The sequence below is a fragment of the Fundulus heteroclitus genome, chromosome 19, assembly GCF_011125445.2.
Source record: "Fundulus heteroclitus isolate FHET01 chromosome 19, MU-UCD_Fhet_4.1, whole genome shotgun sequence".
In the NCBI taxonomy this organism is placed as follows: domain Eukaryota; kingdom Metazoa; phylum Chordata; class Actinopteri; order Cyprinodontiformes; family Fundulidae; genus Fundulus; species Fundulus heteroclitus.
Window position 1 is genome coordinate 30,618,209 of NC_046379.1, and position 23,646 is coordinate 30,641,854.

Below are 23,646 nucleotides of genomic sequence, written 5' to 3' on the forward strand. Positions count from 1 at the left end.
TGCAAAAAGACCTCCAACCACCACCACAGTTGAAAGAGCTCATTTTAAATCAACCCAAGACCTGTTGTCTTCCCACTCCCACCAGTAGGTGGCAGAAGCGGGCCAGCTTGTTGTTTAAGAGCGTCCCACAAAGCAGACGACGAAGAAGAAAAGCAAAACAAAAACATTTGCTGCGTGGCCCCACGGTTACTTCGGGACCCACGAAGGCTGTTTGTGAACATGTGACGTGGGTGACGGTGGAAAGGCAGAACGTCAAAGGGAACTCCGGGGAGAAATCCGAGCTCCGTAGCCGTGACACTGTAGTTTAGCCTCGCTTAGCGGTCCCCGTCCATGACTTGCCCGGCTGGTCTTCCGCTGCTCGGCCCCGGCCGGGCTGCTTCATCCTCTCTGTCGCCCGCTGCGGCTAAGCCTCCTCTTCCTCGCCAGCAGCTCTGCTCGGCCGCCTCCACGCCGGGCTGTGTGATGGTGGAGTCTGTGGACGAAGCGGAGGGTCTGTACGTGGCGGTGGAGCGCTGCCCTCTGTGCACCACGTCCCGCCGCAGGCTCACCTGTGCCCGCTGCGTCCAGGCCGGAGACTTCGTGTTCTTCGACGGGAGGAACAGCGAAAGGTGAGGCTCCCTGTGAGGACTGCTTGTCTTTTTCTGTCCAGAAGAAGCCCACGGTGGCAGGGCCGACCCGGGACATTTGGGGGCCCTAAGCAGAATGTTTTTGGGGGGCCCCCACTTAGCCACACCTTTTTATTTTTAAAGAACTTTAAATAAACCAAGGTCCAATTTACCATAAATGGTGAAATATACCCAAAATCAAATGCAGAATAGATGAAGTGGCCACAAGTAGTGATGATGTACTACTATTTAAATTTAAGATTCATCGATTCCTTCCAGTTGCCACCTGCTCCCTGTTGTTTTGGCTGCTAGAGCTAGAGCATGAAAATGTTCACAAGCTACTGGTTCTAAAACTGAGTTCTGCTGTGTGCCATTGTGGTACAATAGAAACCAATACAGCTGTTAGTTTCTTCCGTTTTTGTGCTGATGAGATGCTACATCCACATCGTCTGTGCTTGCTCCGTTCCATTCACATCTGACCGACGGAGCAACTACGTCATGTTGACGAGAGCGGTTCCACATCCTGCGTCACCTCTCCGGACGGCGCTGTCGACGGACCGCCGTTACGGAACAGCTCCGGTTTTCTGCTCCGTTCCCGTCCGTCGGGCTCTGGCCGAGTCATGTTCCACGACTGTAGCGGCCAGGAAAAAGAACGGCAACAAACTCCTGTTTGTTAAATGGCGGTTAAATAGAGGTCGTTAACCACAAATTAAATACATTTTCTTTAATATTCACAATAAAATTAAGTTTAATTTCAATATCAGAAGCAAACTACTCTTTTTCCACCAAATAAGGAATCTCCTCCAAATAAATTAGCTTTCTGTTTGCAATGACGACGGTTGCACATGCTCTGGACAGAATAACGGCAGATGTAGCAGCCGCTGCTCTCCACAGACTCACGGAGACGGTCTGGAACGCAGCCCGGAGGATGTGGAGCTACGGGGTAAGGCGACAGTCAGTCGTTCCTTTCCACAAGGAAGAGTCGACCATAGAAGCTCACACGTACATGTGTTACACTGAGTATGAAGTCATTTATGCAGCCTGTATGCAAATTTTAAACAAAAGCTTCTGAGTGGTTATATTACAGTTTGCATTAAATACGCAAAACACGACCCGTATAACTCGAGCGCCCCTCTGGGCGAATGCAGGCCACACGTTTCAGTTTTTATTTGTTAAAAAAAACAGAAAAACACGCTTCCGATTTCTTGCACCTTAAAGTTGTGGTCTACTTTCTGTTGGTCTGTGACGTAAAATCCACTTCAGTGGTTTTTACGAAAAATGTTGGCGTGTGAATACTGCTGCCATGTTCCCTCTGTGTGGGAGCGAAACAGCACAGCCCTCCGTGACGTTTTGGTGACCTCCAGAGGTCCTGACCTTTCCAGGGGGTCGTACGCTGGACAGTTTTGTTTAAACGGGAGTTGCCATGGTGATTGTGCTTGTCTCCGTAGATACTCTGAGAAGTTGGGGAGGCTAAAGAAGCTCAAAGAGGAGAAGGAAAAACTGCAGGAGAGGTAAGACCGACTGGAGCCAGGGCTCAATGTGTCTTCTGCTCTTTGTCACTTTGAAGCTTTAATAATGAATTTAAAAAAATTTAACTTCTGAGAGGAAACTTTTTCCACGTTGTGACAGAGAGATGAAATATGGTGTTATCTGTTCTCACAGAGTCCTACATGCGATGGGCAGGAGGCTGCAGGCTGATGAGATGGTGAGGCCACATCCGTTGCTCTAACATGTTTAGTGGAACTGAGGCGGTGTGTGTGTGTGTGTGTGTGTGTGTGTGTGTGTGTGTGTGTGTGTGTGTGTGTGTGTGTGTGTGTGTGTGTGTGTGTGTGTGTGTGTGTGTGTGTTTTTTCGCACAGAAGAAGCTGAACTTTTATGTACTGCTTATGTATGTAGCGATGCATCAACCAGGCTTTTCCAGGCTGGTGTAGATATTCGGCTTTTTTAACAGGTCTGACCTGTTTCTTTCCCCCCAATGGCTGTAACACATGAAAGAGGAAAATGTGCATCAGTTTATTTTCTGGTTTTAAACCCAACAGAAAGCCAGGAAAACAGAAGACGATCCAGCGTTACGAGTCGAAGCATGCGTCCCTTCTAGAGTCGCACTGTGACCTGATCACAGTATTCACCGGCGTGTCAGTGTGTGCTATATCACACCTGGAAATGATTGCTGGGGGGGCCATACTTTGATGTTTTGTTTTTTTTGTTTTAAGCGTCTGGGTATCATGACGTTGATGTTGACGTCTATGCAGCATCCCTTGATACCCAGACCTGAGGAATGCGGTATATTTATGGAAGCTGATATAAACTATGCTTTTCAGCCTTAGTATTGCAATTATATGTTGTCCTGAAATCATGCTGCTCTGCTCCCTAAATCCATTTCTCTGACTTTAATTAAACTAAATGAATCCCACGTTATAGTTTGTGGTGCCGATTAGATGCTTTTATAGAGGGGAAATTCTTACATTTAATAAAAATAAATAATAGGAATAATATCAGCAGATTTTTAATGTGTCAGTAATTAAAAATCAGCATATTCCACACTGTCAGAAGCTGAGTGGAACGTTTCTACTTCAAGATTAATGATTTGATCAAAGGTAGCAGAAGTGACCCAGATCTCAAGTTCTCCTTTTTTCCTCTCAGAAATGGAAAATCATGCTGTTTAAGGTGAAGATTGAGCAGCTGAAGGAGGCCGTTGCCTGGGGCAACAAGGAGGTGAAGAGCGGTGAGTATCCTTAGTCATGGTCTGAGGATTGTGATTTGGTCAACTGTACCTCCCTGAGCCACTCCCTGGGTTGCAGATCGGGAGCTCCTCCTCCGCTCTCAGGAGGAGGCGCAGCGGCTGCAGCGCCGTGCAGGACGGCACCAGGAGAAAAGGGACAAAATTGAGCGGCACAACCGGCGTCTGGGGGAGCTGTTGGAGAAGCGCAGCCGGGAGCACCAGAGCAAACTGGGTCAGCTGGCGGCTCTGAGACGAGAGCACATCGTGGAGCTCACCACGCACATTTTCCCCATGCAAGAGGAGAAGCAAGGCAGCAGGTCAGCAAGATCAGCAGCAACAGGCAGCAGCTCACATGTTCACCAGCGGATGCTTCTCACTGTCACTCACTGTGGGGGGGGGGGGGGGTCCTTTATTCTCTGTTTTCCTTCAGGGTTCCTACATTAAATATAGGCAAAGACCTTTATTTCCTGACTCTTTTCTCTATCTCATTGTCTAAATGTTCTATCCATCTGTCCATCCATCCATTCCCCACCATTCATCCTTCCTTATGTCATTTCTTCCTTTCTTGCTTCAGTCTGTCATTCTATTTATTCTTTCTTTCATCCATTCTTCCTTCCCTTCTCCAGTCCTTGGTTCCTTCCTCGGATCCTTTCTTCAACCCTTTGTTCATTTTTGCTCATACATGATTTCAGTGGCGGCTGGTGCTAAAAAAACTGAGGGGGGCGCACACAAACAAACAAATGAAAAACAAACAAAACAAATCTTAAAAATAGCACTATTTGAACATGAATTTTGCCCTCCTTTCCTTCTGCCCAGCAAATTTCTCAATTATATTCTTGTTAAATTCAGTCATCTCTGTGACTAGTCTTTTCTCCATTGACAACATGGCCAATGCATTCAGCCTGTCCTGAGTCATTGAGTTTCTCAGAAAAGTCTTGATTCTTTTCAGAGTTGAAAAGCACCTTTCAGCTTCTGCTGTGGTCATGGGTGTGGTGATGAGGATCTTCAAGAGCGGGACAGTTTCTGAAAATACTTCTAGATTGTTTTCCTGATTTTAATAACATTTGCTGCCATTTTTTAAGACTGTGTTATGAAATGTGTTACAGCATTTTTGTGGGACAAGATTATACAAAATTCAGTAACCAAATGTTTTATTCCCCATTACCCATAAACTTCAGTACAACTTAAATAATAAAATATCTTGCTGACAAACATTATATCAACATACCTACACAGCATAGACACAACTAAAGGTATTTCTAACTACAAAGCACATCTTCCTAATATATTAAATAACATTACTATAAACCAGTGTAACAGTGATTTTCCACAACAACTCACCTCTGCAGCAATCCTTTCATGGTCTTCTACACTGAGTATCCAACACTTCTTCACTGGCTGACTACTACCTACACTGCTTTGTCCAACCATGGAGTGGAGAGATCACTTGCCTGCTGCTGAATTTGTAAATTAAGACGATCCGGTCCAAGCTCCTTTATCCTGTTTTTTTCTTCAAGTGAACGCTTTGTAAAAGCATTTTTTTGTAAAGACAAAAGAGAAGTTTCTCTCATTTTGAAACTACTCCACTTTGCAAACTTAAACTTGAATCAACCTATTGAACTGCAGCTGCGCTAATGAGTCGAATCGGGGATTGTCCAATCACACAATGTTTTTAAAAAAATGAGCCAGTACTGACACTCTACCAGTAATGACACAACAGAATGGGTGTGTCCGGGACGGAGAGCTATGCGCCCTGTGGAAAACCCTAGATAACCAATTAAAAGTCAGCCTCAGATCACGTGCTTGCCCAAGTTCCTGCGCCTACATTCACTCCCATTAGACCGGCGCCCTGCACATAGGAAAGGAGGAAGTGTGCACAATGTGAGCAATTAAATAGAATTATGTATTTACTATTTTAGTACATTCTAACATGTCTATTGGACACACAGTATGAATAAATACATTTCTAAGTACTTTACAGTTCAGAAATCATTTATTATCTAAACGATTTAAAGGGGGCAGCGCCCGAGCGCCCCCTACTGGCCAGCCGCCACTGCACTCACCTCCGTCGTTCTCTCTGTGCGGTCACTATCCATACCTTCCTCACTGTTCCTCCATGTCCCACATATAAAACCTTTCTGTCTTTCATGTTCCTGACGTACAGAGCTGAGTAAACTACATGTTGCTCTGGGTTGAGATGTTTTCTCCTCACTGGTTTGCAGGTTGGTTTTTGCTTTGGATGAGGCAGATCTGTCTAAGGTGCAGCAGCTAGAACTATATCTAGCAGATAACTCACCAAGGCCAAATACAGCAGACGTCATAAGCAGTGGGGGACAAAATGTGGTTCTACGTATTTCCACAGGATATAACGGGTCATCCAGCCTGTCCCCACATCAACTGCTTTCCTTGTTTGTCTCCCAGAGACCCGGCTGATGTGGCAGCAGACTGCGACCCCGCTCTGACCTCCAGCACGGTGACGGAGCTGGCGGAGGCCCGGAGAACCACCTACCTGTCCGGGCGCTGGATCTGGGACGACCAGAACGGAGAGACCAGCATCAGCATCACGGGGGCGCCGGTTGCTTTGCCCAGCAACGGAGACTGCTCCGCCTACTACAGCTGGGTGGAGGAGAAGAGCACCAGCCCAGGCCCAGGTAAGGAGGAAGTCAGCCGCGCTGGCCTGGCACCAGGATGGGCCCAAAGCGGACCTGTTGCTACGTGTCGCATATGGAGCCCCTACATTAAAAAGCGCCGTTGGAAACGAGCCATTAGAGTACCGCTGAAAAGTTCATTAAAAATTAGGCTTGTTATGTAGATTCATTCCCCACAGAGGATTTATTGCCCTTCAGGTACATGGTTATAAGATAAAACTGACAAAAAGCCAAACTTTGTTTCTCAGACCATTAGAATATTACGTCAGATTAATGAAAAATGATTTCCTTACACACAAATTTGATCTTATGGGCTTGATCATGAGGAAAACTGCTGACCGTGCAGCTGTCCAGCAGACAGTCGCTGGAGGTTAAGCCACAAAGTGTCGTTGCCAAACGCGCCGGCTGTTCACAAAGCTGGCTTCAAGCGTCTTACTGGAAAACTGAGTGGATGGAAAAGATGCACCTGACTCTGTTCAGATTTGTGTACTTATTATTGAATTTCCAGTAGGTTTACATTTAGACTAAGTCATGTTAACATTGCTCTCCGGCTAAATGAATTCTAGCTGAAATAAATTCTGCTCTCAGCTTCATCCATTCTGAATCAGTCACCTAAAGAAAGATGGAGAGCCGTCTCCCAGTCCCTTCAAGTGGTTTTTAAACTCCTGCCATTTGACTCCTCTGAGGACCCACAGAATGTTTGGGTTAAACCTCCTGACTTGGTTCTGGATTAAAGCGAGCCCTTCCTGTGTGTCGCTGCAGAGCTGGACCACATTAACCCAGCTCACACCATCAGTGCTGCGCTGTGCTACGCCACCCAGCTCGTCACCATCCTCTCCCACATCCTGGACGTCAACCTGCCCAAGAAGCTCTGCAACAGGTAGGACTTCTCCTGGCCGCTCCGGCACATTAAGTCCAGTCCGATGGCTCGGAGCGTGAACTGATGATGTGTCTGTGCTTTCTTCAGCGAGTTCTGCGGCGAGAATCTCAACCGGCATCGCTTCACCAGATCTCTAAACAAGCTCAACACCAACACCCTCCACCTCTGCTTCTCACAGGTCAGACCCGATACTCTGGGAGCAGTACTGGAGAATCCAAAGAGTAAACAGCTCTGACCTGAGGGCTTCCTCCCACTATAAACAAAGGACAGGCCTTTAAAGGCCAGAAATGTGCTGATCTGTACGGATCAGAGCTGTTGTGATTCGTCGCCCTGATCCATGTCTGCCATCATAGCAATCTGTCAACATCAGTCGTTTAGTCGAAACACAATTTGTCTGGTTTAATCTTTTTTATGTTTAGCCCAGAGCTGGAAATAGGAAAAGGTTTGCCAAAAAAACGCCTCACCTGCTAGTTATTGCAGTCCTCTGATGCAGAGTTAATATAATTAGACATTTTTGTACAGTTTATCTAGCCTCGTGAGACCATCCTGATCTCGCGAGCTTTCAAGGTTTCACTCGCAGATCAGTCTGGCTACTCTCCGTTAAAGAAAATTTGGAGCCGTTCACCAAACGAACGTCCAATCAGCGTTGGCTTTGAGGCGGGTGGAGGTGTGACGCAACGGGAAGCGTGACAGTTCAGTCTAAAGAACATGGCGGCTTCAGCCGATGAAACTAGCGTTAGCGTGGCTATCAAGCAAGTTTTATCGGAATTACAGAGTATTTCTTTGCTGAGCTAACGAGCCTTTACCTGCAGCAGCAAGAGTAGCTTGGCTTGTGGTTGTGTTTTCGTCGTCGCTCGTAACAGAGCGACGACGAATCTGATTGGTTCATTTGGCCCGTCTATCACCAACATAGGCCAATCAGCTAACCAGTATTTTCGCCCCTTCCCAAAATTACTTCAACGGAAGGTTTCCAGATGGATATGCGGAGCAAATCTATCTGGCGGCGTCAGGTTACAGTTTATCAGGTTTTTAGGAAAATATTGTAACACTGAGCCTCACTGAGAGCAGAATGTCTGTTTGTCCTCTCACTGTCCTAAATATAGCGAGTACTCATGAAAGTCACATATGAATAAAGCAAGGCATAAAAAGTGTTTTAGAAAACGGTTTTACAATGAGAAGAGTTTTCAGCCTGGTGGCTCCCCTGTCTGAATGTATCCCTGTTACCTGAAGATGGCCGCCCTCTGTTTAATGTTGTCTTAACCTGAATTGTAAAGAAACAAAATTAAGTTAGACACAAGTCCAAATTATTAGAATCAATGAAACTTTAACAGTATTAAAAAAGTTAAAAGTGCATTCTTACCATGATGAGCGAGGATGCTGGCTGTGAGAAACATTTTCTGCTCAGACCATGATGATGATCAGTTAAGAGAAGAGTAAGGAGTATATGAGTTTTGATTATATCATGCAACCGTAGATAATGATGATATGAAAATGATTGAAGCTGAAAAATACGTAAATAATAAGTTACTCTCTGGATTATTGGGTTTTGACTGAAGGATGTGATAGAAACAGATTCTTCGATTCTGTGTGTCTGAGCCGAAGTTATTTTCTGTTCATTTCCACTTCAGTTTTATTTAATTTATTCGCAGTAATGCTGGATGTGGCTCGACATAAGCCCCTTTCCACCCAGAGTAGAGTAGAGTAGGGTGGGTGGGGGTGCTGTTAAGCATTACTGTGTGACGTTAGACTTTAAAGAAATCTGAGAGAAACGATAAAGAATAAGAAAATAAATCTATAAATACAAATAAAACCAAAAATACAAATGTTATAATAATAAAATCAAGACATTCTTGCATAAACAATAACGAAAGTCGTGATTTTGTTTATTACTGTTTTATAATATGCATTTATAGACAATTCCCATTGGGAACAGTGAAGTATATTTGAATTTTAAATATGCCTCTATGACTTTAAAAGCTACTTATTTGATGCTGTTGATGTGAGAAGATGTTTAAGATTAACTGAGCTCCTACAGCATCTGGAAAAGTGTAGAATTTGAGAAAAAAATCTCTTGCCAGACTGGTAATGGCTGAAGAGTTGACAGAGAAATGTTAGTTTGACTCTGGAAGTGTGTAGGAAGTAAGGGAGGTGGGGAGCCATGGTGGTTTTCTACTGCGGATTATAACCCCTGACATTTCCTTTGCATTCAGCATGTCGACAGTGAAAAGCTTCACCCTCATCACACTCTCAGGAACATCATGTTTCTGGTTGCCCCTGACAACGACAACCTGGGCAGGTGAGTTGACTGATGTGGGGCACAAACGTCCTGGCTTTAAAGGTTCTCTGGCTGGTCTTTATCAGGCTTGTGTCGATAGCAGAGCATGTTGTCCTTTTCCTGCTCCATGGACGGTGGGGAGAGCTGAAAGCTAAAAGGCCTTCTTCTTCTTCTAGCCTCACTGTGTAAACAGGTTTACGTGTGTAGGACTGGCCAATCAGAGAACTGCTGACAGTATGACCATACTTCATGGTGAGGTTCTATGTGTTTGGTGCAGGACCGGTCCGTTTGAAGTGACCTCTGACCTGGAGGAGTCCATGGAGTTTGTTGAACCAGAAGCATCAGGACCGACTGAGGAGAGTGGAGATGAAGCGGTGACGGATGAGGAGACGGACCTGGGAACGGACTGGGAGACAGTGCCCAGTCCCCGGTTCTGTGACATCCCCTCTCAGGTTAGGACCCTCTGTTTGAACCCAGAGACGTTCTGTCTGACCTATCGGACAGAACCAGTGCTGAACCAGTGCTGTGGAGGGCTGGGTTTTCCAGGCAGGTCTATATGTGATAATGAAGTGTAAACAAAGTTTTGTGGCATACTGCTAACAGCAGACATTGCACCTGAACAGAAGGTGACCCACCACCCCGACAACTGAAACTTGGTTGTTTCTGTCATTATTTTTACTCTGTCTGGATTCCTTGGATACAGAAAAATTCTCTTTTTGCCCCAGAAATCTCAGGAATCAACACGTTTTTATGAATCTGTTTCACCACAGTCCTAGGAAATAGAAATTGAGTTAAATATCAACCCAGGGGGAGTGGGTGGCTAAGTGGTTCGAGCCAGGCCTGTCCATACTGGACAGTTTCCAGGTTCTAATCCCACATACTGCCACTCTGGGTCCCTGAGCAAGACCCTTGGAACCAGAAGGCTCCCTGGGCGCATCCCACTGCTCCCTAAGGGATAGCCTAAATGCAGAATCTCACATCTAAAACCATACTTCGACCAAGACGGACGAAAACAGCTTGGGGGAAGAACACTGCCCAACATAGAGCAGGCGACAAAAATATATTCTTTTTCTGGGGTTTTTGTTTAAAGTAGGCTGACAGGAAATGGGGTTTGAGAGAGGAGGACATGCGGTAAAAGACCTGAGGCAGGAACTGATCCCGGGTCAGTTTTAGGAGCATGGCCTAAATGTGTCTTTTTTTATTTTATTGATAAAGCTTAATTTCTTTAGGTGCCAGAAATCCTTAGTTTGAACACTCATGTTAAAGTAGACTATGAAGATGCATTAATGACTCCATTTATTTATTTACTAAGAATTCAGTTCTTATTTATTTTTAATACATATTTATTATGTTCCATGTATTGTTTAAAAATAAACAACTTGTTTTTTGTTATTAAATGCAGACATTTCAAAATAACACATTCAGAGCCATAATAATACCATGTCCCAGCATAAAAGGGGATATTTTTGCCTTAGGTTATTAGACCGTCAGAATCTAATACTGGGCCTTGTCTACACGGAGCTATCACAAAGCAAGATGGCGACAATTGATGAGCCAGCAGACCGACCTGCAGTAAAGTGACCGCTTGGGTTTACCAGATCTACAGGGTTAGAGTTACTTTATCGCTTTTTTTTTTTTTTTTTTGCTCCTCCACTGGGCGTTGCTGACTCACTGTGTTCAGATGAACGTAAACGCTTCATTTTGTAAAATGAAAAATTACAAAAAATGCCCAGGATCAAATAAAAATAATTCATTAAAAAAGGAATGTTCTGGCGTAGAGGAGGGGATCAGCTGATGCCCTAAATGAGCCGGTCTGCTGACCCAAACCTACCCCACTGACACTTGACAAAATATCATTATTATTATTAGTTATAATAATGATGAGCTATTATTATCGGGTTTTTAAAGGTTTGTTGCATGAAAAACTTTGGTGCCAGTGTCTCCATCTCTCTCTACCCTGACACCGCTAAATAAAATGTAGTGCTGTAGGTTACAGTTTTGAAATCACCTTCCATCTTTGCACCTCTAGAGATTAAAAGGATTGCCACTTTTTTATTTTTTAGCAAAAAAGTTTAAGCTTTGTCATATTTGATGGATGTCAGATAAACCCTTTCTCTTCTTTCTCCTGCTGCAGTCCATGGATCTTTCCCAGAGTGCTCTGCAGGTTTCCCAGCCGTCAGGGAACCCTGGAGGGATGATCTCATCTGCCGCTGCCTCGGTCACTTCCTGGTTTCGAGCTTACACTGGCCAGCGTTGATCCAACACCGCCATGTGAGAATCTGGACCGGGGTCAGATCAGACCGGAGTTCCGACATCAGCAAAAACAGACTTTGGATTGTTTTTATCAATAAGGCTTTTTTTTTTTGTCTACTGTTGTATTATAATCAGAATGAAAGATCTCGCTTAATATATGAGACTGATCAGTTGCTCAGCAGCTTTAAATAGAGCGTTTTGATGACAGGAGCTGTTCACCAACATGTTGAAATGCTTCAGTTCTTGTTATTGATGCTATGAGCAGGTGTCTATGATGGTTATCCTGGTTCATTTGGATCATGTCACAATCTGTTCTTGGCTTCAATAAAATAAAATGTTTTGTTTTTCTTCTGGACTGGTATGGTTATGTGTTAGTGTTACATGTAATACACCCTTCGCTCTGGTGTTTGGAACAAAGCTTGATGTTTTAAGTCTCCCCGCTGCTTGCCAGAAAAGATAGAGCTGCTTAAAGAGCGCTGTGAGGACCAGATCGGAAATGACGGGTTTCCAGCTGGATCAGCCCTGACCAGCACTCAGGTGGTTGGAAACTCAGAAATCTAATCTGGTCAGTGACTGCCCTGTGCTAAGTTTCACCACATTGTCTTTAAAACGGCACTTTTCAGTGTTGATTTTGGTAATAAGTGAAAAAGATTCCAAGTTAGTGAGATTTTAATGAGAATTGCTTGTGTGCATGAATATCAGAAAGATTACCCAACTGCGGATGCTACTATTGAAGCCAGGCTTTTCTGTTGACTGTTGCGGTTTTTGAATCGGCATATGATGTCCTGCTGGGAGATGACCTGCCATTCCTTGCCTTGTTCACCAAAACTCAGAGACGTATTCCTGTGCTGTCATCATGGGTGGGTGTACCAGGGTGGCAGCTCCCACCCTAAACGAAAGCCTTGCCACCCCAGCTGGCAGCTCTGAATTCAAGCTACATCTAACAGCATACCGCACATAAGTGTGAACCTCTTTTGTCCCACAACATTGAACACAGCACGAGGTAACCTAACACGGGCTTGAGACTGAAGTCAAGCAAGACTCCACTTTGCCAGCCACCATCAGGCCAGCCTTCGCTGGGTTCCTGTAGTTCATGCATACCCCATGAAATACGGTAGCATTGCTGGCTTGGACCTTTCAAAATGAAAGGAATCAGTTATCATTCTTACCCCTCTGTTCTAGAAAAACAAAGATAGATAATATCAAAAAAATAAAGGGAACACTTAACACAATGTAAGTTGCTCAGACTTCTGTGAAATCAAACTGTCCCCTTATGAAGCAACACTGATTGAATCAATTTCACCTGCTGTTGTGTAAATGGAACAGACCCCCCCCCCCCCCCCCCCCCCCCCCATAGAAGAGACAGGTTCTTCAGGTGGTGACATCAATGCCAGCTGTGGCAAGTGTCCAGAGCATGGAGCACTACCAGGAGACAGGCCAGTACATCAAGGAGGAGCACTGCCAGAAACCTGCAGAATGACCTCCAGCAGGCCACAAATGTGCATGTGTCTGCTCAAACGATCAGAAACAGACTCCATGAGGACGTCCACAGGTGGAGTTATGCTTACAGCCCAACACCGTGCAGGACGTTTGGCATTTGCCAGAAAACACCAAGATTGGTAAATTCACCACTGGCGCTGTGTGCTCTTCACAGATGAAAGCAGGTTCACACTGAGCACATGTGACAGAGTCTGGAGACGCTGTGGAGAACGTTCTGCTGCCTGCAGCATCCTCAGGCATGACCACTTTAGCAGTGGGTCAGTGATGGTGTGAGGAGGCAGCCCTCCATGTGCTCGCCAGAGGTAGTCTGACTGCCATTAGGTACAGAGATGAGATCCTCAGACCCATTGTGAGACCATATGCTGGTTTATGCAGTTTTAGTTTTAAAAATACTTAATCTGAGTTCTGTAATTTACAGTGCATTCAGTATCCAACATTAAAAGTAAGCTTGCGTATAAGTACTGTCATTATAAAAGAAAAAGCATAATGTCAAAAAATATTAAAATCAATTAGAAGAGACCTAGAATTGTGCAATAATTGCCATGGCTGTTAGCATGACCATCACCAATAATAAAGATAACAAGAGGGAGATTTTTTTTTTCCCCTGAGCAGACAGAACTGGAGAGAAGAGAGCGTCAGGAAATATGCAGGAATCCAACTCTAACTTTTCCAAAGTTTAGACAGATGCAACTTTTGATTTGGACTGTAACCTAATACTTTACTGTTCCCAGTTCCCTGCTCCAGTCATGCTGCAGGTGGCAGCTGTCACGATCCATGGGCTGTTTTTTGTTAGTCACTTATATTTAGAAGATTCTTTTTGTTCTTTCCTATGTTCTGATCAGCGTGTCTTGATTTGTCAGTCTTAAGCTTTTGGTTCGGTAACATTGTTCTGGGTCCTGTTTGATCCCTGTCATTTTCTCTCAGCTTTACAGTTCAGGTCTTCACCCCGCTGTGTGACTCAATTAAAATTGTGAGAGGGTGTGCACACACACACACACACATTCTTGTTTAAAATATAAAGTGAGGACTGTGCCTTGACTTTTTCTTTTTCAAGCCTTTCTATGACCTAACCCAAACCTAACTGATACCTTAGTCCTGAACTTAACCCCTAGCACAGAAAAAAAGTGGTAAAATGAACAAAAAGTGTTCTCACTCAGCAGCAAGTACAAGAACAGACACAAACACACACACACACACACACAGTCATATATATATATATATATATATATATATATATATAGATATATATGTGTGTGTGTGTGTGTGTGTGTGTGTATGAAATTGCTTTAGTATTTGGTTTGACAAAAGAATAACCTTAAAATTGCCCTGCTATAGAATGGCGACCTGTCCAGGGTGTACCCCTCCTCTCGCCCATTGACAGCTGGAGATAGACACCAGCACCCCTCACGACCCCACAAGGGTTAGAGAATGGATGGATGGATAACCTTAAAACCTGTTCATATAAAATATTTTAAACTAGCAACAAAAATATAAACAACTTAGAATTTCAAACATTTGTAAAGTGTATTTACCTTGAGTTTAAAGTACTAAAGTGATGAAACAAAAAGTCATTGTTGACTGGAGAGGCACCCTCAGCCCAGCTTTGACTGGTTAGATGGATTTTCAGCAGTATTGTTTTTGCTCCATTTACTTCCATGACACATAGATTTCATTCATCATACTTCCTTATCCTTTACTAGCATTCAACTAACATTTTGTACTTTGCAGAATGTTCACATCCGTTGCACATTTTTCTACTTTGTCACATTATAGCTTTAAACTTCAAGACAGACACAAATTGATGCATAATTATGAAAGGGATTAGACAAGTTGTCCTTTTTAACAAATAAAAATCTAGAAATGAGGCCGTGTATTTATAATAACCCCTTGTTCGCTGTAAACCCCCCTAGTTTGCTTTTTACTCCTGTAGATGTGCACAGCATAAGAGACTTACAATCAATTATGGCCCAAATGAAGCTTTGTGCAGCGTGTTTAGAACAAATGTTCAGTACTCAAAGCTTTTCAATGGAGTCCTCTTTGGTGGCACCTGGTGGCCAAAAGAATAAAGAACCATTTGAGTCTACTATTGTAGATGCACAATACATATAGCTGTTTATTTGTCTCAGAGAAACAGATTCTCCCACCTGAACTGTGAAACTGCAGCTCCTCCAGAGTTACCATGGTCCTCCTCCTGGCTGGCTCACTGATTGATGCTCTCCTCGCCCGACCTGTCAGTCTAGGTGGACCTCTATGTCTTGGTAGGTCTGCAGGTGCTCCATCCTCTCTCCAGGTTCAGATTATGGATTGAACAGAGCTCTGGGAGATGTTCAAAGGTTGGGAGATTGTTTTAGAACCTAACCTGGCAACGGGTTGTACTGCATTTTCTAGTGGTATCTGAATAAACTACTTTGCGTATAATCTATAACATAAGATTGTAACAAAATACACAGAAGTTTGTGGCTATAATGTGAAAATGTGGAGAAGGTTTAACGAGCTGAGATGTTTGCAGGGCACCGCAGAAGATGACTGGAGCTCCTAATGTGACAGGGAAGATGCAAGAAACTGCCAGAGTTATTGCTCCATGTTACATTTAATAAAGACTCCATCTAAAAGTTTAAACCTTTACACACAGTGTCTTATTGTGAAGAAGATGGTGCGGTGTCAAAAGTGTTTGCCATGGCAGATGAAACTAGATCTAATTAGATCTAAACCTCTAAAGTGGAAACACATCAGTCAAAGAGCAGAAGAAGCAGCGGGTATAATGTCAGATACACAGCTCATCTTGTTAGTGGTTGTTAGTATGCATCTCAATAGTGGGCATATTCTGGAGAAAGTTCAAGACTGTTATTCTGCCAGTCTGCTAGTTTTTCTAACTGTTACATTTTGAATAATTCTGGTTTAGACAACTTCCACTTTGAGCAATATGGTTACAGTTTAGTCTTAATATGCTGTTTTGCCAATTGCATGTGTGCTCAAAGCAGAGGAATTAGGAGGAACCCCCCTCTCTCCTCTGTGGAATGTTCTTCTGCAGGATTATTGTGTTAAAGCTGCTGGACTGGCTTAGCTACAGCTTTTGGCTTCAAAATGAGGTCTGTTGCTGTTTTCCTTCTGATGCTCTGCTGCTCCATCAGGAACAGTCGATCAGAGTTCTCTGTTCCTGCAGATGATCGCACCAGGACTGAAGCACACGCCCTTAGGGACCTTGGTGTCCTCTGGGAGGAGGTGCAGGGCTTGAAGGACCTGGTCCTTAGTCTAAAGGGGGAGGAAGTGGAGCGACGACAAGAACTTCGAAGTGTGGAGAGCCGGCTGAGGGACGGGGAGATGGTAGCAGAGCAGCAGAAGCAGAGCCTGGTTGAGGTGCAGGTGGCAGTGGGGCGCCAGATAGACAACCTGAGGAGGACTCTGCTGACAGAGCAGGCCTCTGTCCTGAGGAGCAAGATGGAGGAGCTGGAAGTCCAGTCCAAAGGTCAGGATTCACAGCTTCGGTTTTCATTAACTGTATCATGTTACTGGCTACAGGAAGATGAAGGTTGTGGTCATCAACCAATCTGAAAATATTCAATTTTGTATATTTGGAAAGATAAAAGCGGGGAGCTCCGATTCATATCCAGCTCTATATGTCTTTTCAGTGATGATTTATTCTAATAAAGACATATTCTTAAAAGGCAGACTTTGTAATTGTGTATAGATGTTTTTGGAGATTTAGGTCTGAGTCCGCCACTACACCCAGATTTCAGGCCTGATCAGTGGTTCCTAGCTGAAGCGACTGAAGCTGTGTGCTAACTTTTGATCTCTCTTCTATTTGTCCAAAGATTATTACTTCAGTTTTGTTTCATTCAACTGTATAAAATATTGTGACATCCAGGCATTGATTTCTTCTAGGCATTTACTCAGTGCTTGAATGGGTTCATAGTCACCTGGTGACATGGTGATGTGGATTTGTGTGTCGTCTGCATAGTTATGGTAACTTGTGTTGCTGTTTTTAATAATCTGAGCAAGAGAGAGCATGTAGATATTGAATAAGAGGGGACCCAGGATGGACCCTTGGGGAACCCCACATGTGATTTTTGTCATCTGGGATGTAAAGTTACCTACTGACACAGAAAAGTCCCTGTCCTTTAAGTAGGATTTAAACCAGTTTTCCAGGTGTTCTAACAGAATGGAGTGATCAACAGCATCAAATGCTGTTCTAAGGTCCAATAGTATCAGCACTGTGGTTCTTCTACAATCAGTATATGGATGTCATTAAAAACCTTGATAAGGGCGGTCTCTGTACTGTGGTGAGCACAGAAGCCAGACTGGAATACGTCAAAGCGGCTGGTCGTTGTTAAGAAGGTGTTTAATTGCTGAAACAGTTTTTTTTTTCAATCTTACTGATAAAGGGGAGGTTTGAGATGGGCCTATAGTTCTGGAGTAGAAGTTTGTCTAAGTTGTTCTTTTTCAGCAGTGGTTTGATAATTGCTGTTTTTAGGGACTGAGGGAAAACACCTGACAGAAGGGACGTGTTTATTATCTGAGTCAACTCAGACGTTATGACAGGTAAAACTTTTTTAAAGAAAGCTGTGGGTAGAACATTGAGGCAGTAGGAGGAGGCACTTAGTTGGTGAATGATTTCCTCTAATATTTTGTAGTTTATTTGGCTGAATTGGGACATTTTGTCAAAATCAGTTATAGTTGAAGACAACCCTGGTACTGAACCTGGTTCTCTGTTGGAGTTACCGGGGCGTCCACTTTTTTTTCCTGTTGACATCTAAAGTGAGTCCTCTTGTATATGTGATGAACTGTCTTTCTGGGTCATATTTCTGGCTATTTTTATCATGGCTTCTTCAGGCTTGCCATCTGTTTTTGCACTTCCAAAGTTGATGTTTACTGTTATCAGGTACAGTATTACTAGACAAAATCCAATACCTTCCACCTTCCATATTCTCTACATTCTTAATTGAGTGTATAAATTTATTTAAAAAAAAAAAATTTTCGACCAAAGTGTCACTGCACAGGTGAATATACTGTACTTTACAGAAATATTCATACTATTCATATATACTATTCATTATATAGCAAAATTACAGAAACATATCTGAATGGTATGTAATACACCAACTGCCTTCCCAAATCACCTAATCAGTAAAGTAAATCCATCTGTTTGTAATTCAGTCTGAGACTAACTGAAGCTGTCTGTTTCTGGCCTCAGAGGTCCTTTAGAGCAGTGGTCTTCAGCCCTGGTCCTCAGAGCCCACTATCCTGCACATTTTACGTGTCTCTGCACCAGCAGACCTAAATCAAATGAATGCATGACCTCTTAAACAGCCCTGTATTTAGGTCAGGTGTGTGGAGGCAGGGAATCTCCTAAAACATGCCAGATAGTGGGCCCTGAGGACCAGGGCTGAAGACCACTGCGCTTCTTCAGTGGAAACAGAAAAGCTGGTCAGGGTTGATGAGAGGATGGATGGAACTAGGTCCATGGAAGAAAACCTGTTAATGGCTGGAGAAGAGCTGGGACTGGGGTGGAGGTTCACCTTCAAACAGGACAACTACCTTAAACATACAGCCAGGGATACTATAGGTTGGTTTAGATCAATGCTTTCTCATGTTAGAATGGCTTCATCAAAGTCCAGACCAAAATCCAACTAAGAATCTGTTGTGCGACTTGAAAACCGATGTTAACAGAGACTCTCCATCTAATCTGACTGACCTTGAGCAAAGAAGAATGAGCTAAAATATCAGGCTGTAGTCGTTCAAAGCAGGTGGAGACCAACACTGAAGGACCTGCAGCTGGAAGTTGAGGGGAAAATGTGGTTTTCCACAGTGAATAGAGATGCACCGATCCAGTTTTTTTCCAATTCAGTCTGATACCACTACCTGGGATGAGCGTTTCAGCCAATGCTACTATTGAATGAATGAACTCCCCTCGCAACTTATGCATTGCAGATGCTACATGTTGCAGTCGGACTGTTGGTGTATCGAGCTTAACATTTTGCCAAATAGCAAACTTGGCCCGGTCTGACGCTTCCTCCATGTTGTCCTGTGTTTGCTCATCAGTAGCTGCTGTGTGTGCTCTGCGTGATGACGTAACCTGAGTTGCAAACATAGAAATGAAGGGACTTAAAAAAAAAAAACGACTGGATCCTGTCATTTATCTGATATCCGATCCAACTAACCGGTCAATATCAGAGCCGATATCTAATCCGGGTATCGGATCGGTGTAGCTCTAGTATTGACTTAGAATGACTGAATGGAGCTGCACACCAAGCTTATCAGATTTTTTATTTATGAACAGATTTAAAAATCATGTATCATTCTCCCTCCACGTTGTTTGTTTACTATATAAAACTCCAATAAAATGCAATGAAGTTTTTGATAGCAAAAATGAGAAAGTGTTTTGAAAAATTGGATTTTTCTTTTTTTACCTTGTTTTTTCTTTTCCTCTTAGCACAAGCAGCTGCAATACTAGAGCTTCAGGCAAGAATAAACACCAGTGAGAGCTCAGTGGAGAGCTTGAAGAAGAAGAATGCAGGTGAGTCCCCGGCTGGTTAGTTTTCTGTCTTAACAAAATCATTAAAGCGAGATACCAGAAGACCAGAGACCAGAAAGGATTGTTTTTACTCCCTCAGAGGTCAAAAACACTAATAGCATGAGTCTCACTGCCCAGCGCTGTGTCTTGAAGTGCTGATGTCTCCTCAGTTCTTGCGGCTGAGCTGCCGTTCCTGCAGACCAGACTGAGGGCGAGTGAGAGCACCGTGGAGCAGCTCAGGAGGAAGGACGCAGGTCATCATCCTCCTCTCATTGCCATTCAGTACATTTGCCCTGGGTGCTGTACAGAGCCTTTCAAAAGTCTTCCCACTACATCACCTCTTTATCCTATGTCCCAGTCCCAAACCTTCATGTATTCATTAGGATTTTATATGATAGACCAACACATTATGGATGTGCTTACCAAAGCAGAAGAGTTGAGGATTTAAAAAGCACTTAAGATAAAATCTAAAAGCCATGACAGGACCTGAGGCCAGATAATGAGAAGTTGCTGTATGTAAACCATCAATAGTTGAGGCGTATGCATATTGTAAAGTTGTTTCTGTCCAGGATAGGTTCGACCTCCCAAAAGTGCAGAACTCCAGGGAAGCTGCCATACATCTGCCTTACTGCACCACTTACTGTATATATTGTATAATAGTTATCAGAACCACACAAGGATAAGGTTCTGGCAAGATGACATGCTGCAGGTACCAAGAACAAGCTGCAGCAACAGAATGTCATTTTGTTCTTGCAGCCCCAGAGAGAGAACAACAATCTCTGTTCTTGTGCAGTATTCACAGACCTTACTGGTACCACTCTTAGACCGTTCTTATGCTTCAGAACACTTCGCAGTTTAGCTTTAGTGAGAGACAAGCCAGGAAAATGTGACTCCATCATATTTCCCAGCTGTTGCTGGAACCTGAAGACCTGCTTGGTTTTAGTAACATTCATTCTGCTGGTTTTCAGTTCTGACGGGTAGAATGTGCAACACGGAGAGTTTGATGGAAGACCTGATGGGGAAGATCTCAGGTCAGGCTCACAGGATGAGCTGCCATTTTCTCCTCTCTTTATCACTTTGAGGTTGATTTAATCGTTTGTTTTCCCTATCAAATTTAGTAGGGCTGTCCAAATCATCACAGAGTTCAAAATGTTTCTGGAGCTTGAAATTGTTTAATGTGAAAAATTTCCTGAAGATTATCTCAGGTCTTGGCTCAACTGCAGGATCAAATTCTGAAGGCACTTATGTTTAGTAAAGATTGCTTGATCTTAATGTAAAGCTAACAGCTGCAAGAACCGCAGCACCTTGTAAAAGTATTCATACCCTTGAAGTGGTAAATGATTTCTAACATTTTTGACTAATAAAAATCTGAAAGGTGTGGCATGCATGTTCATTCAGGCCCTTCAGTGTATAAGTTGTCGAAATCTCCTTTGGCTGCGTTTTGAGGTTGGTCTCCTCTAGTTTTGACATCCAGGCTGAAAGTGCGTCTGTTCTCCTCCGCAAAATAAATCAAGCTCAGTCAGATTGGGTTAACAGTGCCTATAAACATCAGTTTTTAGGTTACAGATTACCAGTTGGACTTTGACAAGGCCATTTTAACCATTCCATTGCAGCTGTAGAGCAGTGTCGTAAATGAACGAGTTTTTATGACCGTGTTCATGACAGTTCCCATTTCAGAGAACTTTGAAGCGAGTGGAGAACGTGAAGGCACCTCAGCCCATTTTGACGTAATTTAACAACGTTAGGTTTGAATGTGCATCAAACATATCTACAGTATTTTTTTTAACGGCAAAATTAAGATATTTCACACTATTTTCCCTTAAGGAGCACACACACTGTCTGCAGAGTGTCTGTACGCTGCCAGCAGAGCTTTTTGAGCGGTCATATTGGCCATTTAGGCCTCTTCTCCTCTCGCTTTAAACCTAACTCTGCTGCCTTCGGTTTTACTTTATACTAAAGCTCACACTTTTAAAATGATCAGGTTTCTCTGAAGGGTTTGATTCATTTAATTCAGCCATTATAAAATACAGTTTGTTGAGTAATGATCTATATGCTAATTTGTTATTGACGTCATGACCCAAATGCACTAGTTTGAAGGAGCGCACGCTGTTCAGGGTTGATTAAACGGCAGCCGCGGAGAAAAGCAGAGGAAGAGGACTGGCGATTTATGTGCACAACAGCAAAGACCGTTTGAACCTTCTGCTCACCTGGAATACCTTGCAGTTAAGTGGAGACCATTTAAACTGGCTAGAAAGCTCAGTTTTGTGATAATCATTGCAGTATACATCCAGCCAAGAGCTAACAGTAAGCTAGCTTTGGAGCATTTTATTGTTTTGCTACCGGCCAAATGAACAATAACCCAGATGCGGCTGTGATCATTGCCGGAGACTTTAACAATGTTAATTTAAAGGCTGTGCTCCCCAAGTTCCATAAATTCATTAAGTACCCGATCAGACACAATAATAAATTACATCAAGTTTACTGGAATATCCCAGGAGCATATAAAGGTTCTGCAGCTCCTCACTTTGGATCATCCAATCACATCTCTGTAGAGCTGATTCCTCTCTACAAACCACTGATCTGCAGAACCAGACCAATGATAAAAAAAAAACATTCAGGTTTGGACAGAAGATGCCTGCTCAGCCTTACAGGACTGTTTTGGAAAGACTGACTATTTAAAGAGCGCGCTGATTTAGAAAGCTACACATCATGTGTGCTTTCTTACATTCACTTCTGCACTGATGCTCTCTTACCCACAAAGACAATCAGAGTGTTTTCTAACCAGAAACCCATGACCCATGTCATCATGAAGTGTTTTGAGAGGATGGAAAGTACATCAAGGATGCCATCCCTGCAGGCCTGGACAGTCTGCAGTTTCCCTACAGGGAAGAATTGCTGTACGGAGGATGGTGTCTCGTTAGCACCTCACCAACAGGCCCCCAGGCAGTGAGGATAGGGAAACACACATCTGCTCCACTGATCCTCAACACAGGAACACTGCAGGGCTGTGTCCTCAGCCGAGCTCTCTTCACCCTTTTCACCCAGGACTGTTCTGCTGTCCACCCCACAAAACAGTGGTGAAGTTTGCGGAGGACACCACTGTGGTGGGTCTCATCTCCAACAATAATGAGAACCACTACTGGGATGAGGTCAGCAATCTGACACAGTGGTGCTCCAGGAACAACCTGATCCTGAACACCAGTAAGACCAAGGAGGTCATAGTGGACTCCACAAAGGAATGAACACGCTCCTCTCTGCATACAGGGCGAGGTGGTGGAGCGTGTGGACAGCATAAAGATCCTGGGCATTCACATCTCCGATCTCTCCTGGACAGTGAACACCTCCCACCTGGTGAAGAAGGCCCAACAACAGCTCTTCTTCCTCAGGAAAATGAAAAGGTCTGGACTTTCCACTAAACTGCTAAAGAACTTCTACAGAGCTACCATAGAAAGTGTTTTATGTCTCAGCATAACTGTGTGTATGAGAGCTGCACAGTCCAGGAGTGGAAGGACCTAGCAGCACAGGTGGTGGGAACAGCGCAGGGGATTTTGGGATGCTGTGTGCAGGATCTAGACTCAATTTATGCAGAACGAGTCCAAAGAAAGGCCAGACCCATCTCCACTGATCCCACCCACCTAGGCAATGTGCTGTTTGCCCCTCTCCCAGAAGCCTCAAAGCCAAAACACAAACTTAGAAACAGCTTATTTCCAAAGAGCTGTGAGGGCAATCGCCCCCTGATGGGAGACTGCAGTCCAATATGTTGAAAATCACCCCACTGTTGACACTAATCTGTCATACGTTACAATCACTTTAATGTTATTGCTTACTTGCACATTATCATCTCAGAATATCTAAATGCACATCTATGTAAATGAAGCCTCAAATCATCATGGTACAAAAGCACCTTGTTACCTAATTTTTTTTATCTGTGACTCTTGAAGGACAACAAGTTCATACAAACTTTTAAATCTTCATCTATTTAAAAAAAAAAAATTCTTTTGAACGCCATAATGGGAATAAAAACACTGGAACCCCTGTTCATCGCCTGTTTGTTTGCCTTCATTATGTGTACTCTGAGTTAGAGAGGCCAAAAAGAAATTTCACCACAGAAACACGTGGTGACAATAAAGAATCTTTGAATCTTTTACTTTGGCTCTGAAATATTCAGACAAATGAAAGAGATCTAGTAAAATTTGAAGTTTCAAAATAATAAGGTGGTGAAATAAGAACATGGATGACATTTTAACCTGGG

The 23,646-nt window shown here is 43.5% G+C and overlaps 2 protein-coding genes across 2 annotated transcripts in view; both read left to right on the forward strand.

Moving 5' to 3' along the window:
- Positions 1-111: 111 nt before the first annotated feature.
- atg14 (autophagy related 14) lies at positions 112-11,738 on the forward strand. Its single transcript, XM_012854089.3, has 11 exons — positions 112-608; positions 2,054-2,116; positions 2,268-2,310; positions 3,249-3,330; positions 3,407-3,644; positions 5,749-5,978; positions 6,738-6,855; positions 6,943-7,033; positions 9,066-9,151; positions 9,408-9,582; positions 11,265-11,738. The coding sequence occupies exons 1-11, from the start codon at positions 331-333 to the stop codon at positions 11,385-11,387; spliced, it is 1,527 nt and encodes a 508-aa protein (XP_012709543.1). The 5' UTR covers positions 112-330; the 3' UTR covers positions 11,388-11,738.
- Positions 11,739-15,944: 4,206 nt separating this feature from the next.
- Positions 15,945-23,646, forward strand: part of LOC105918902 (hyaluronan mediated motility receptor) — a 34,189-nt gene continuing 26,487 nt past the window's right edge. The window contains exons 1-4 of the mRNA XM_036151000.1: positions 15,945-16,349; positions 19,314-19,397; positions 19,565-19,648; positions 20,363-20,425. Coding sequence (XP_036006893.1) covers positions 15,968-16,349; positions 19,314-19,397; positions 19,565-19,648; positions 20,363-20,425 — 613 coding nt within the window. The 5' untranslated portion in view covers positions 15,945-15,967. The remainder of the gene's footprint in view (positions 16,350-19,313; positions 19,398-19,564; positions 19,649-20,362; positions 20,426-23,646) is intronic.

What these genes read in the sequence shown, in the direction of transcription:
- atg14 (XM_012854089.3), top strand. Translation starts at nt 331, where the DNA reads ATGACTTGCCCGGCTGGTCTTCCGCTGCTCGGCCCCGGCCGGGCTGCT. An exon ending in AAGGAAAAACTGCAGGAGAG is followed by an intron (nt 2,117 to 2,267) that starts GTAAGACCGACT and finishes CTGTTCTCACAG; the next exon opens with AGTCCTACATGCGATGGGCA. An exon ending in TCCACCTCTGCTTCTCACAG is followed by an intron (nt 7,034 to 9,065) that starts GTCAGACCCGAT and finishes CTTTGCATTCAG; the next exon opens with CATGTCGACAGTGAAAAGCT.